Genomic DNA, 16,132 nt, shown 5'->3' on the forward strand with positions numbered 1-16,132 from the left:
CCAGAATAGGAATAGCTCACTCCCCACTGTACAGCAGTGTTTGGCTTGTGATGCTCACCGGAGTCATAAAATGTAGTAAAAAGATATTATGCTGTTAAAGTTAGAAGATAGATTCTGAGACCTGGTCTACTCTGGGAGCGGGGAGAGATCAATCTAAGTTACGCAACTTCAGCTACGTTACTCACGTAGCTGAAGTCGACGTACTTAGATTGACTTACCGTGGTGTCGACTGCTGCCGCTCCCCCGTCGACTCCACCTGCACCTCTCACAGGGGTGGAGTACAGGAGTTGATGGGAGAGCACTCGGGGATTGATTTATTGCATCTAGATTAGACGCAATAAATCAACCCCGGCTGGATCGATCACTGCCCGCCGATGCGGCGGGTAGTGTAGACATACCTTGAGCAAGCACAGGGCAGCAAGCACATCTTCTGAGTAAGAAGTTGGCATTTTTACATAGTGACTTTCTTGGTTATAAAAACACTCTAATTTTACCTGATTTATGTGCATTACATTTTTCATTAAGATTGACATTAAAAAAAATTTGCATTTAATATTTCATAGAATTATTGACCTTAAAGATTATTTTCCCCAAAAGATATATTTCAGTTGGTGAATCATAAACAATGCTGCATGCTCCTGTCTAGGGGATGACACAATAGAAAATTCACACTTTTTTGTGTGTGGCAAATGCAGCCATGGATGTAAATTGAATTTCAGTGCATTATGCAGAGCACTGGCAGCTGAACTGTCCGTTAAAGTCAGTGGCAGTCTGGATCCAGTTCTTTGCACACCATACTGAAAATGTGCCCGGCAGAGTTTTAAATGTCTGTCTTTTTTCCAGAATCAATCAGTTTCATTCAAAGACATAAAGCTATTGGATAGTTCACCTGAGTTCTCTTTAGATTCCTGTCCAAGAGAACCGCAGAGAATAAAACTGCTGTTCTCATGCCATAAAATCGAAGTTTATAGCTTCACTTATAAAAACACAAGTTTGGATGAAATATGAAATCCAATTTTCAAAAGGCAGCATCCTTGATGTGGAACACAGTCTGAAGAAATAACCTACTAGCAAGAGAGAGGTTTACAGTCTCATGAGGAGCCATCAAACTGGCAAGATAAAGCAGGTTGAAAGAGATGCTGTTGCTTGTGAATTCAATGGTTTTTACTAACACTTAAATTCGCATATAAAGAGAACATGAGCATGTATGTGGAAATAGAAAAATTACTACAAATTAAGGCTTGATGCTGTTATTATTTAACATTAAATTCACTGTTGATAAATGTGAAGTAATGCATACTGGGGGGAAACACATTTCCACTGTGCATTACTGTGTAGTCTCTGCAACACTCAAATTGGGAGTGACTTGATTGAACTAAACAAAGTGACACAAACATGAATCCATTTTTGATGAGATCAGAACTGGGCCCAAGAGGTGCAGCAAAAATTTTTTATTTTTTCAACTGTACAGAGAAATTTCATAGTTTAATTTCCTTTATGTTATCAACCTTATGCAGAAGTTCTTAGTAGGAACTTTTTTCTTTGTTAATGGGGGTGGGAGAAAACAAAGATGCTCAGTAGAAACCTACCCTGTCCTCTCCATCATTAAGGTTTCCTCCTACCTCCTCAGAATTAGAGATGGGCTTGAACCCTGAAGCAGCAAAGCTCTCTTTTAAAGCATTAACTATTATAACTCTGGGTAGTTTTCTTAGCTATAGAAATATCCAATCCCCCTTTGACTCAGACTAAGTTCTTGGCCTCACTGACATCCTGTGGCAGTGAGTTCCACTGTGTAAATATGCTCTATCCGAAACAAATATTTATTGCCTAGCATTTTTTGAATGTCCTTTTGTCATGAGACTGTGGAAGCTATCTTCTTAAGACCCTTCATTATTTTGTATATTTTATTGAGTCTTCAGTTATTCTTCTCTTTTCTAAGATAATCCATCCCAATCTACTTTTAAAATCTTCATTTGAGAGTTTTTCCATGCCTCTAATAATTCTCATTACCTATTTCTGAAACCCCTCTAAATCTGCAATGTCCTTTTTTGAGATACGGTGACCAATGATGCACACAGTGTGAAAGTGCATTACTGATTTATATAATGGCATTAGAATAGTCTCTGTATTATTTTCCATCCCATTCCTTATCCATCCTAACATCTTTCTGGCTTTTTTGACTGCAGTTGTGCATTGAGCAGAGGTCATCACTGACCTGTACATAATGACACCTAGGTCCTTTTTCAACACGGACACTATTAATTTAGAATCCTGGAAGGTGTATGAGGAGCTCAGATTTTTCCTTCCAATGTGATTACTTTTCATGTGTCAAGATTGAATTTCATCTGCCATCTTGTTGCCCAGTCACCAGGCTTAGTGAAGGCCCTTTGAAGTTTCTTAGGGCATGTTTACGGGTACCACGCTGCAGCGGCGCAGTTTGTCTGGTGAAGATGCTCTATGCCGACAGGAGAGAGCTCTCCTGTTGACTTAGTGCTGGGCACATGAGCGCATATATCGGTGTAACTTATGTTGCTCAGGGGGGTGGGCGACGTAAGTTATGCCAACATAGGCTGTAGTGTAGACATAGCCTTAGTCTTCTCTGTACTTGACTAACATAGTAGTTGTGTCAGCTACAAATTTTTTTCCCTTGCTACTCTCCCCTTTTTTCCAAATTGTTTATAAATATATTGAACATTGGACCTAAAATGGAACCATTAACCTTCCACCTCCTCCCGTCCCCGTCCCCCCCTCCAGGGGGCTGTTAACCTTTTTTTTTTATTAAAATTAACCATTCATTCCTTCTCTTTGTTTTCTGCTGTCTAGCCAGCTTTGCTCTGTGATAAACTTGACCCATCCCACCTCACCCCACCCCATGATTACTTACCTTCTTTAGTAGACTTTTTTGAGGGACCTTGTCAAAGGCCTTTAGGAACTTTAAATAAGTTATGTCAATTGGTTCTCCTTAATCCACCACATTCCTGACACCTTCAAAGAATTCCAATAAGTTAATGAGACATTATTTCCCTCTGCAGAAACCATGCTAGTTAAACCCTATCATATCATGATGATCTCTCAGGGATAGTTTAGCAGATTCCCAGAAAGTGAAATTGCCCTGATCATCTCTTTCATTTTGTGGATGGAATTACTGGAGTATACTGAAGCTCCCATGAACCCTCTGCAGCACATCATGGAGCAACATTAACTCTTTTCTCTTGGTTAATCTTTCTCAGTAAAACAGATATTAATATCTAAGATCATGTAAAGAACCCCGAAGCATGTACAATCTGCTTTGTTTGTCTACGCAGTTGTTGCACTATTGGTTGCTGACTCACTGCTCTGAAATATTTAGAGTGTAAATATAAAAAGCCATTCTGTTCTGTTTTATACTCTAAATGGGGAATGAAATCTAGAAATGGCTGGAAAAGTAAAAGATAGAACACAGCCATATGTAGAAAGCCCTTTCCTGCTGACAGATGGCTACATCTTTCGGGCCTGGAGTTCTTCTCAAGGAACAAAAGGATTGTTGTTTGTCTTGGAGGAGCCCAGTATCAGAGGAAAGAAATGGACAAATGAGCTTTCTAATGAGAACTGTGAAGATTATTATTAATTCCACAGCAGTTTCAGATGGATATTTTCCATTTCCTTTTCTAAACTGTATTGTATTGCGAGGCAGTTGCAGCATTCCCTCCCAGAGGTGGCTGTATTTTGATGTTCAGCAAAGTGATTCATCTGCATGGGAAAGCCAAATGGAATTGCATCATGGATGAGGTTGACTCAGTTTTGTATAGTCCATTGGTAAAGTTTATGAAGAGTTTGGGGCTTTGTTAGAATGAAAGGTGCTATGAAGATGATTATTGCAGCATTGACATTTATGTATTACAAAATTATGAGATTAAATCTGACTCTGATGTAGGTTCTTAATATTTATTGAGTGCCTTGCATTTTTGAGGGCCTCAAATATTAACTCATCCTCACCGTGAGGTAGGTAATCGGTATTACATTATGATATAATTACATTTAAAATGAGTAAACTGTGATGGAAAGCAAGTGGCAGAGCTGGGATTAGAAATCAGGTTTTCCACACTCTGCATGTCTCTGTTCAAGTCCACTAGGCCATGCTGCCTTGTGCTGATCTACCCAAAATGTACTAATTTTACATACTGTTAATGCATCTGTCACACTGAAACCTAGGCTTCAGCCCTTAGTTAACATTGCACATAAGTCTTAAAGACAAAGGAATTCTTATGTGCTAATCCATGTGACTTCTGACTTTCTGACAAAATAATTTTCCCGGCAACAAATTTCAAACTTTCCTAATAAGCAGAAAACATTGCACTGCTGAGGTCAGGCCCAGATATTCTTGTAGTTGAGACTATGTGAAACCTCTTGGTGGGCGACATGCCTATTTTCTGAAAAGTGTGAGATTAAAATGATTGGAATAATACTTCAAATTGCTATGTAATTAAGCCCCATCAGAGGAAGCAATGGGGATCGGCAGATATTTTTATAAGCCTAATTTATTCCATGTGACATTAACCTAGACAGACTGTTAACACACTGCAGGAGAGGCCCCTTCATTTAAGAAAGCTTATAATAAAGCAAAAGTTAAATAAGAATTAAGAGTCAAGTTGCATTCAGAAGGGCCATGTTTTATCTGTCTTCCCTTATGCTCTGTCTGAATAAAGAAGCTCTGTCTCTCCCTACATCAGTATTAAGGGCTCAACCCTGCATGATTCTGAGAATCCTCACCCCCATACTTAGGTCCAAAGTGGGATCATGATCACATATATTAACGATACCTTCTTACTCAGCAGATTTGCTATCTGTGTTTATTCACTGTCACGTCTGCTGGTTTTATGCTGACAAAAAGTTTCTTGTTCCTGTTATCTCTCATTGGAGATTGAATACAGTAGAGTAGGCTGGATTCTAATCTGCCCTGCGTATCATCAGCAGAATCGCCAGCTATAATAATTTCTGATTTTTATCAGTGATTGCATAAGTGGCAGAAAGAGGATCTGGAAATCCAGCTTTGCTAGGTTGAGTTTGTGGTGCTGTCAGGTAGAAGAACCACCTTTTTGTACTCTTAGCAGATCAGATCTGAACCCTGCCGTGCAGTGTGTCAGCACAGGACGCATGCTCCACTTCAGATCAGGGATTGTGCTGTTGAAGTGGGATGTAAGTGGTGCCTGCTGCTTGTGCTGGTTCTCTGCACAGAGGTGAAATTCACCGACTCTTTATTAGAAATGCTGCAGTGGCACAGTTCCAGTTGTGCCACTGTAGCGCTTCAGTGTAGACGCTTACTACTGCGTTGGGAGGGGTTCTCCTGTTGCTGTAGTTATGATTTGCCGTTCTGAGAGGCAGTAGCTAGGTCAACGGAGGAATTCTTCAGTCAACCTAACACTGGCTACAATGACTGGCTTAACGATGTCACTCAGGGCTAGAGTTTGCCAACCCCGCGGGCTTTATTTTGCTCACACCCGATTTATATATTGACTGTAGTTGCAATTTAAATATGCCTGCATGGTTTTCTGGAGGGGAACTCATGCTGAGCATGATGCTGGGCAGCACCTTACTACAGTGTCCTCTTTCTATATCCTTGGATGGATAAATAAGGGAATCTTGAGTAGGAGTAGAGAGGTTATTTTACCTCTGTATTTGGCACTGGTGCCATTGCTGCTGGAACACTGTCCAGTTCTGGTGCCCACAATTTAAGAAGAATGTTGATAAATTGGAGAGGGTTCAGAGAAGAGTCACGAGAATGATTAAAGGGTTAGAAACACGCCGGATAGTGATAGAGTCAAGGAGCTCAGTCGATTTAGTTTAACAAAGAGAAGGTTAAGGGACGACTTGATCACAGTCTATAAGTACCTGCATAGGGAACAAATATTTAATAATGGGCTTTTCAGTCTAGCAGAGAAAGATAAAACATGCTCCAGTAGCTGGAAGTTGAAGCTCAACAAATTTGGACTGGAAATAAAGCATGCGTTTTTAACAGGGAGGGTAATTAACCATTGGAACAATTTACTGAGGATTGTGGTGGATTCTCCATCACTGACAATTTTTAAATCAAGATTGGATGTTTCTCACTCTAAAAGATCTGCTCTAGGAATTATTTTGGGGAAGTTCTATGGCCTGTGTTATACAGGAGGTCAGACTAGATGATCAGGATGGTCCTTTCTGTCCTTGGAATCTATGACCCATAAAACTGGGCCCCTGAGCACCTTCAAAAATCCCATGATAAGTTCTGCTGTCAGTTACACCAGTGTAAGACTGGAGTTGCTCCATTGACCCATAAGTGCCTTCCAAAGCATTTTTAAAAGAGCGACTTCAAAAGCAGACATTCTTAGTCATGATCCATTACTCTGCACTAGGGCAGGAGAACCCTCTGCATCCTGTAGGACCAAATCCCATTGCAAAACCCTAGTGGGCTGCAATGGATCAGGAGGTGGCCACAAGTGTCTTTATGTAATAATATTCAGCATGATGCAAAAACTGAGCAGCTGTTCAGAGGTGTTTGCCTCATAAAAAGCTAAGAAAAAGGCTGTTGTGAATTCAGTTGTCAGAGGCACTGCAAATGTTTTTTCAGGATTTTAATCCTTCGCTGGTCCATTTACTTGCCACTAAGTTAACATGAGCGAATGATTCATGAACATGCTTTCTATAAAGTCAGTATGAAGTTCAGTGAAGCAAACTTCTTTTTGTGAAGTCAAAACCATTGCTTGCTCAGGAAGACCATGACCTACGAGGGAAGATTGAAAAAATTGGGTTTGTTTAGTCTGGAAAAGAGAGAACTGAGAGGGCACACAACAGTTTTCAAGTACATAAAAGGTTGCAAGGAGGAGTGAGAAAAATTATTCTCCTTAACCTCTGAGGATAGGACAAAAAGTAATGGGTTTAAATTGCAGCAAGGGTGGCTTAGGTTGGACATTAGGAAAAACTTAAGCACTGGACTAAATTGCTCAAGGATGTTGTAGAATGTCCATCATTGGAGATTTTTAAGAGCAGGTTAGACAAACACCTGTCAGGGATGGTCTAGATAATTCTTAGTCCTGCCATGAGTGAAGGGGACTGGACTAGGTGATGACTCGAGGTCCCTTCCAGTCCTATGATTCTATAACTCTTGAGTCTAATTAGCTCTGTCATTAAATGCTGGAGCGACATAGGTCAAAAAGCATCTAGAACCCTTTAAGCAGAGTCCACACCCTTCCAATCCTATGATTCAATGAAAAGGTACCAGTCTGATAATCCTGCAGTCTTCTGAGTATCCTCAGAATAGAAATCCCCTACTGCCACTGTTTCTCAACCTGGATCTGGTGGTACCACCTCTAGTTCAGATTCCATGACCCGTTGAGCCCTCAACCTTTCTGCTGAGACGGACATCAAGAAAGTCCATTTGTAAGGTGGACATTTGCCAGCTAGGAATTGGATGAAGACTGCCAAACAGCCTTCAGTCACTATTGGACTGTAGTGAATCTGAACCAGGCACCTGAAGGCTCCATATCCTATGATCAATCCCCTGAGCTGTTCAATCCCCAGTGAATCATTCTAGTGGAGCAGTAGCTCCACTATAGTTACGGATGAGACTAGCTTAATGTTTAATACCTGATTTTTCTAAGTTATGTAAAATCCACATGTTTGATTGGATTGTCTTGAAAATTGTAGTGCCTTCTGGACATCCATTGTAGACTTACTGGTCCAAATTTGAGGTCACTTGAACAAGGTGCTCTCTAGATATGGCCCCTTCCCCTCCAAATAATAAGAACCATATCGTTTTGATATTACAACTTTTTTTTTGCACACAACTGAGGATCAATTTAGGGGCTGATCCTCCCCAAACTGATATAACCTACTCAAGATTGATCTCAGCACCTACTGCCCCTCTGAGGAATCAACTTTTAACCTGAATAACTTTTAACATATTATCTCTACAACGTGGCTCAATCCAAGTTGACGAGCCACAGAAAGTAAATTTGCGTATTTGCAGCAGGTCTGGGGCTCTGTTACAAGCCAGTGTTTTCAGGCAGACAAATAATTGGATAGCTGCGGCTATTGAACCTGAGCAGCAGCCATATGTTGAGAGTTAAGAGTCCTGATTTCCACAGCTTTCTGAGAATTTGTGTGGTGCACATTGGGTGCTCTCTGCCTCCATTCCGTGGGGGCTTCTTCTGGAAGTTTTGCTCTGAGAGCACAGGTTCTGGTTTAAGAGGTGATATTTCAAAGTTACCTAAAATCCACATGGAGACTCAGATTGTACTTTACAGATTTAGAAGTACGGTACTGTCAAGGAAAATAGCTTAAATTAAACAGAAGGAAAACAAAAGACTCCAGTAAGCAGCAGCAGTCATAGCAAACTTCAAATGATATTTCCTCCCACAAACTGCTATAGAAAAATAAAGCAGTACACAATAAACATTCAGAGTGATCCTCTGACCAACAGACAGAATTTTTGCAGGCCTTTTTTACCATTCAGAAAATAGAAATCCTGGTGCAACCTGAACTGTGGTGGCATCATCCCACCATAATAATGCTGTGCCACCGTAGGGTCAGAGGAACGATTAGTAGTGCAAATTGTGTCATTGGACTGATGTGTATCGCAATTCTGTATTTCCTGGGTTTTGGAGGTTTAAAGAACAGGTGCACTCGGCATTGTGGAATTACATGAGGCATTGCTGGTTAATCTTAACTCTGTATTGAAAAGTTTTGGGGCAGTTAATATTTTATTAAAACAAACTGAACAGTCTAAACCAAGTGCCTTTCATATTCTTAGTCTGATCACTATGTTTTACATTTTTGTTTGTTAGAGGACACTCATAAATTCTTTTTAAGCCTTTTTGTAATCTTCCACAACCCTCAGCTGTTTTGTTTGGAGGCTCTTTCCTTTCATAAAGCCTTATTTATTTTTTGCCTGCTGAGCCAAAAGGAGACATTTAAGGAGACTGCAAGTTTAAAAGCAAAAATTGGGCTTTTTTGTTTCTGTTTGTTGCTGTACTAAACAAGATGAGATCCAGCCAGGGTTGTTATAGTAACTACTAAGATTCCCTCAAGAGAAGAGGAAAAAAATAGAACACAGATCCATTCATTTATTTACTTTAGACTTTCATTCAAAGTTACATGCTGTGCTGTGTAGATAATTTGCAAGGCACACAGTATAGGTAATTGCAGTGGAAAACCCTGCCCCCCAAGCCCCCATACTAATAACGAGCATGAATGGTTCTCCAGTATTTTGAGCTGGCAATACTGGTTTATTGTGGAGCTTTGTAGGGAAAATTGGTTATTTTCCCTGGATCCTTTACTTATTATTCATTCAGTTGTCATTGACTTTTCACTTCTGGATCCTGCCTTGCCATATCAGATTCTCCTATTCTTTAGTTTCATTTAAATATTCCCTTCCTTTATGAGTATCAGAATTGTGTTGTCTGGGGTGGGGATGAATTGGGAAAAAAAATCAATTTTTGTCATGGCAAAAAATGCAAAAGTCATAATTTTATCTCAGTTGCTCTCTCCCCCCTTCGTTCTCAAAAGGGCCTCGTATATTTTCATATACATGAGGTACCTTTTTATTTAAAAAAAAAAATTAAACTCATTCAGGTAGGATAAACCCTTACTATGCACATGATATTGATAAAATTCTTATACTTGGTGGTGTTTTGATAGAGTTTGTTATAATTCTTAAATTATAGGGCTTTATAACTTTCCTGTCATTTCTAACCACTTTATATAAAAGGAGGAATACTCTACAGAAGCACTATCTACTGGAAGGATTAGGAAGATGGCACTTCCTCATTTTTTCCCTTTAAGAAGATTATTCTGAGAACCATAAGGGCTAAAAAACTAACTTTTCTTGTTTATTTAAGCGAAAGTACAAATAATTCCGTACAGTCCTTTTTTATTTGTAAAAATTGTGGGATCTGTGACTGGCATTGACCACAGGACATATGACTAGCCGTACTTGTAAGCATTTAAGGTGCCCGTCGTTGTCATATCTAGACACAAATATGTATATTTTGTAAAGTAAATCAGTTCCTGCTAGGAAAGGACCCAAACTCTCCTCCCCTCACTCACATATTAAAGCTGCTTGACTGTGAAAAGTTTAAATCTCTGGATGATTAATTCCAGGAGGATCATTTCATTATTTTTAAATACCTCGTGGTGTGTTCCAGTTGGTGTGTCTACAGTTTTCCAGAGCCTGGATACTGACGTAATCCCTCCTCTTTGGAGCAGGGTGTGTGTGTTTTTCTCCAGTACTTCTGCCTGTACCCCGGATGTCCCCAACGCTAGTGTAGGGTGACTTCATAATGCTGGAGCCTATCTTCATTAAGTCAGCAAACCAAACCAAGATCAAATATAAATCTAGAGTGATTCTAGAACAGGGGTCGGCAACCTTTCAGAAGTGGGGTGCCGAGTCCTCATTTATTCACTCTAATTTAAGGTTTTGCGTGCCAGTAATACATTTTAACGTTTTTAGAAGGTCTGGTTCTATACGTCTATAATATATAACTAAACTATTGTTGTATGTAAAGTAAATAAGGTTTTTAAAATGTTTAAGAAGCTTCATTTAAAATTAAATTAAAATGCAGAGCCCCCCGGACCAGTGGCCAAGACCCGGGTGGTGTGAGTGCCACTGAAAATCAGCTCAAGTTCCACCTTTGGCACCCGTGCCATAGGTTGCCTACCCCTGTTCTAGAACCTCTCAGAGAAAGTAGGCAGGGGGACAAGGAGGTTTCAGATGAGGCTAGTGCTTTCTGAAAAGAGATTTGAGTTTACCAGGTAATGTGTCTGATGAAACTTGCCTTAAATGAATAGATATGGATGATAAAACATTTGAGTGACCGTGGAGGACATGAAGGCTGCTCTGTATTAGCTTACAAATGCTCTGAATGCTCTATGATTGTCCAACTGCTGTAAGGGCTGTGATCTGACTCCTGGAGCTGAGTCAAAAGGGGCTGTTCCATAAAACAAAGACTAGAAATAAAATATCTCTAGGGCAAATGCTTGAAGGGCCATTGCAAGAACAGTGGCTGGGCTAATAATTAGGAAGGGACTTCCTGCTGTGGCTCCAGCAAATTTGAAAGGCTTATTCTGCCAGGGCTGGGGGCTTAAGATCAAAAGGATACTAAATAGAGTCCCTCTCTTGAGAGAAAGCAGGGTCAGTTGATGGGGGCTATTCAGGGAACAGGCAGAGACAGAGAGAGTCTCTGTGGCAGGAGTCTGAAGAAGTTGGGGGTACCTGGCTAACACTGTGGGGGGAGGGGGACGGGAATGGTAAGTGCTATGTAGATATTCCTGTGTTTAGGCTATTTTATTGTTTTCAAATCCTTGCTGTCTTGTGCTGTTTGGTGTTCCGACTATTAAGAATAAACGATACTTTGTTTTGACAAGGCTGTGTGGTTACTGTGGATATACCATGTCACAATTCCCGAGGGGCAAAACTGCAGGTGCCTATCTGAAGACAGACCTGCTGAGGTAATCCTGGTGAGCACGAGCCTCTGGTTGGAGAAGTTGGAGAATGGGTGATTCCACCCCACGAGAAGCAGCTTGTTACCGGTGGAGTTGCTCTCAGGCAAATCCAGAGCAGGGACAGCAGTGCAGGTCCCAGTAACCGTGACCGACCTCCACGGCCGAGTTTGAAGAGAAGAAGCTTGCTCTAGGGTTCATATTTCCTTAAAGCTGTTTGAATGTTTCCTGAATTCTTTCTTTCTTCATGTCTCCTGAAATTAAACCTCATTAGGTGTCTTTACAAAGACGACTCACTTTTACACTTGTGCTGAATCACTGCTGATAAATGTAAGCCAATGCGAAATGTAATACCAAGGCCAAAAATATGTGGATATATATATGGAATTAGGTTAGTGTATGCAAAAATGGGCATTCATCCATCCACAACACATTTGCTCTGTAGAATGCTGGGATTGCCACTTTTTCATTAATGCATTTATGTACTGAACGCTTGAAAGGCACTAGTCATTCATTTATTGCCAATTTCGGATTGGCCTAACTGCCGGCATTTCCAAGAAAACAACAAAGTATTCTTTGATGTTTGCAACAAAAAGGCACTAATAATCTGCCAGCAATTAGCCCAGCCTATAGAAGAACAAGTTTTGCTGTAATGATACTTGCCTAATTTTTGGAAGGACAAGCTTATTAATGTTTGTGAGGATCTATGATATAATGGTAAGGGCCATAACTACCTAGGTAGATTATAATCAGATTTCATCATGTTCAAAAAAAATCTTTATTTATAAAGCATCCCTATCTAGAAATAATAGTCGTAACGGCTAGTGCAGGGATGTTCAACTAAACAAGCCTGACAGTAACATTTAAAAACATTAAGGTTCCTGCAGGGAATCCATCATCTAGGCAAATAATATGAATTGTCTTTGGTTTTTAAATAAATGAGAAATATTTCCCTAGTCCGTTGACATTTTCTGCAGCCTCACTGCAGGTTTGGCAGGGCACTGGAAAAGCGGTGGCCCTCACTGAAGCCAGCCTTTACAGCCTGACTTGTTGTTCTGCATTTTGGATTAATTGAGTGGAGATTACTTTCCCCTTTTTATTACCGGACATCAAAAGAATTGGCCTGCAAGTCTCAGTCCAGTGCTTAATTGCAAGGTCATCCTTCCCCCTTAAATATGGGTATATATTCTGGAACCAATGGGACTTTTTGATTCAGCAATACATGAATATCAATACTTGTGATAATTAGAATGCATGCAATATTTAAAAACTGCCTTTTAGTGCAACATGAGGAAGTTGCTTATTTCTGTATGTGTTTATGTGTATATAATGGGTGGGATTTTCAAAAGGCCTCAGCTCTCGCCTAATTCTGGTCTCATTAACTTCAGCAATCAAACTCCCATTAACTTCAGTGGGAGCAGAATGATGCCAACACTGATTCTGAAAATCTGGCCCAAATATGTATATAGACAATATAGTGGTCATCATTAAAATACCAACATTTGCCAACAGCTACCACATGTTGGTACCCGAGATAGCACAGTTAAATCAGTTCTGAAGTATATGAAAATATTATTGTATCTCAGATATATGGGGCCCGATTCGGATCTCCTTTATGTTGGTGTCACAGGGCCGCCCAGAGGGGGGGGCAAGTGGGGCAATTTGCCCCGGGCCCAGCAGGGGCCCCCACGAGAGTTTTTCGGGGCCCCTGGAGCGGGGTCCTTCACTCGCTCTGGGGGCCCCGGAAAACTGTCGCGGGGCCCGGGCCCCCGGAGCTTCTTCTCTCCCGGTCTTCGCTGGCAGGGGGGTCCTTCCTCTCCGGGATAGAAGGACCCCCCCGCCGCCGAATTACAGCCGAAGCGGGACTCGCCGCCGGAGTGCAGCCGGGTTTTCGGCGGTAATTCGGCGGCGGGGGGGTCCTTCCGTTCCGGGACCCGCCGCCGAAGTGCCTCAAAGACCCGCGGTGGGGGCTGCACTTCGGCAGCAGGTCCCGCTTCGGTGGTAATTCGGTGGCGGGGGGTCCCCGCCTGGGTCTTTGGGGCACTTTGGCGGCGGGTCCTGGAACGGAAGGACCCCCCGCCGCCGACTTACCGCCGAAGCGGGGCCCCCCGCTGCCAAAGACCCCGGGCCCCCAGAATCCTCTGGGCGGCCCTGTGGTGTCAAGCAGGATAACTGCATTGATTTCAGTGAAGGTACACCCATTTGAGAGTAGAAACAGCATTGACTTCAGTGGAGTATTCTGCTCCACACAGATGTAGCTGAGATTAGAATCAAATGTGCTGTTTAATAATTGTTAGTAGATGTTGAATTTTTAAGGGTGACCACTGTGTGTGTGTGTGTGTGTGTTTTCTTTTAATAATACAGATTAATTATATGGGCTAGTGCCTCTTATTGCAGTTCTTGAGGGCTTGAATTTACTTTACTGTATATTTCAGTCCTTAAGTCCTTATGTAGACAAAACTCCTTTTCACTTCAGTGGGTGTTTTGATGGTGTCTGGAATTCAGAGTTTGGTGCAAGGTATGAATTGATTCCCCATAAATGCACTGTCCATTGCACCTGAGTAGGTCATTTTGTCTTCAAAAAAGTATTTCCCTAGCTGCGTTATAAATCCAGCCTCCATCATGAGATGGTAAATGAGATTTATCACGCTAATTAAGAAGACTTCAGCTGAACAGACTTTCTGATACCGTTTGTGCCAGCATTCCTTGTTCTTTTGTGTATCCCACATAATTATTAGATACTTGCACAAACAAAGAGGAAGATGCTGTCCCTGTCTCAAAAAGCTGATAGTATAAATCAAATACAGATACATGTGCTAAATGTGTATGTGTATATATATAAAAAATACACCTATCCTGAGGCTTGCATAAAGAAGTGTGCTTTAAGACTTGCACGTGGTCCTGTAACCTAGATTCAGAGCCTTAGGTCTAACGTGGTCAGTGTAGAACAAATATGACTGATCATGCTTTATTGTTTTATGTATTTGCAGAGTCGTCTTAAAGAAGCCGTGCAGTTGCTGGAGGATTATAAACATGGGACTTTGCCCCCTGGAGTCACCAACAAAGAGGTAATACATCTGAGCAGTTATTTACTGGGTTCCTACTTGTGCATGGACAACTACTTTACTGAAGAAAAACAAATTTGATGTAGGTCAGTGGTCCCCAACATGGTGCCTGCGGGCGCCATGGCGCCCGCCGGGGCATTTATGTGTGCCCGCCTAGTGCCCATCAGGGGACCTGCCGGGGACAGAGAACTCAGGCTGCGGGCGCAGTGTTCTCTGTTCCCGGCAGGTGCGAGGCCTGCCTAGTTCCCAGCAGGGGAGAGAAGCTGCGGCCCCGCGCCTGCCAGGGACAGAGAACTCTGGGGCTGCAGGCTGCGGGCACCGGTGTTCTCGGTCCCTGGCAGGTGCGGGGCCATGGCTTAAGCCGGAGAGAAGCTACGGCCCCACGCCTGCTGGGGACAGAGTACTCCAGGGCTGTCCTCGCGGCTTTTCTCCGGCTTCTCTCTTCTCTCTGGATTCATATATTATGTAATATTAAATATGTTTTTTTGTATTATTTAATGTACAAATACAAAATAAACCTTGTAAAATTGTTGGCGCCCGCCACGCTCTTCTGAAAACATGAATGTGCTACTGGTCACAAAAAGCTTGGGGACCACTGATGTAGGTCTTTGTAGCCAATCACCAGTTTGGTACTTTCCTGGGTTTGTACTGTCATGATTACCACAAGTTGTCATCTGTTGCTGATCTGTTTTTAGTAAGTGTTACTTTTTTTTAAATAAGTCCTTAATGATGGGACAGCTGATGACTGTCACAGTGCTGGGATCTCATGTGGCATTAGTTGTAATGCCAGTATATGCTCCTTCTGGAAGGAACTGGATGTCTTACTTTAGCTATTCCATGTTCTTTTTGGCACTGGGCATCGTAACTTGGTGTGTGTCACGTTAATACTAATAATTTAATAGAAATCATAGAAATGTAGGGCTGGAAGGGTCCTTGAGAGGTCATCTGGGCCTTCTCCCCCCACACTGAGGCAGGACCAAGAATACCTAGACCATCCCTGACAGGTGTTTTGTTTTTGTGTTGGGGGGGAGGGGGTTAGGCATTTAAAAAAGTTTTGCTGAGCAAAATTCCACAAGAGGTGGTTTAAAAACCTGTAAACATGTTAAATAAAAATTATTAAAAGTAAGCATAACATTTGAGTTTAAAGAATTGTGTCAATTAAGAATAATATTCACCACCAGCACCATCACTACCCTCCAGCTCTCACAAAGTGGGTATTTTGCTAGTTCTAGATCCTAAAAAATATGTTGCTTTCTTCACTAAGCTGAAGTCTCTCACCAGGCACGTCACTATGTCCATATATTGGCAGCCAGAGTTGTCTATAAACCCTGCTTCTCTGAAGGGTCACATTAATTGCTGATATAGCCTCACTGAAATAAATGCACTTACATTGTACGGCTCCTCCAGCTATCTTGTCCTGGTTTATGATCTCACTGGGGCTTAGGTGTGAGATAGGTGTCTAGACACCTAAGTGAAGCTGCAGTGTGTGTGGTTTTCTTCTTTGACATGGTTACTGGCCTAGTGGAAGAGGGAAGCACTTTTGGCTTTTGACACAGTCCCACATGACAGTCTCATAAGTAAACTAGGGATGTGAGGTCTAGATGAAATTCTAG

The 16,132-nt window shown here is 41.7% G+C and overlaps 1 protein-coding gene across 1 annotated transcript in view; it reads left to right on the forward strand.

Moving 5' to 3' along the window:
* SFXN5 (sideroflexin 5) overlaps positions 1-16,132 on the forward strand; it is a 141,558-nt gene that overhangs the window by 17,753 nt on the left and 107,673 nt on the right. Inside the window, exon 3 of the mRNA XM_045017488.1 lies at positions 14,445-14,522. Coding sequence (XP_044873423.1) covers positions 14,445-14,522 — 78 coding nt within the window. The remainder of the gene's footprint in view (positions 1-14,444; positions 14,523-16,132) is intronic.

Source organism: Mauremys mutica, chromosome 5 (genome assembly GCF_020497125.1).
Source record: "Mauremys mutica isolate MM-2020 ecotype Southern chromosome 5, ASM2049712v1, whole genome shotgun sequence".
In the NCBI taxonomy this organism is placed as follows: domain Eukaryota; kingdom Metazoa; phylum Chordata; order Testudines; family Geoemydidae; genus Mauremys; species Mauremys mutica.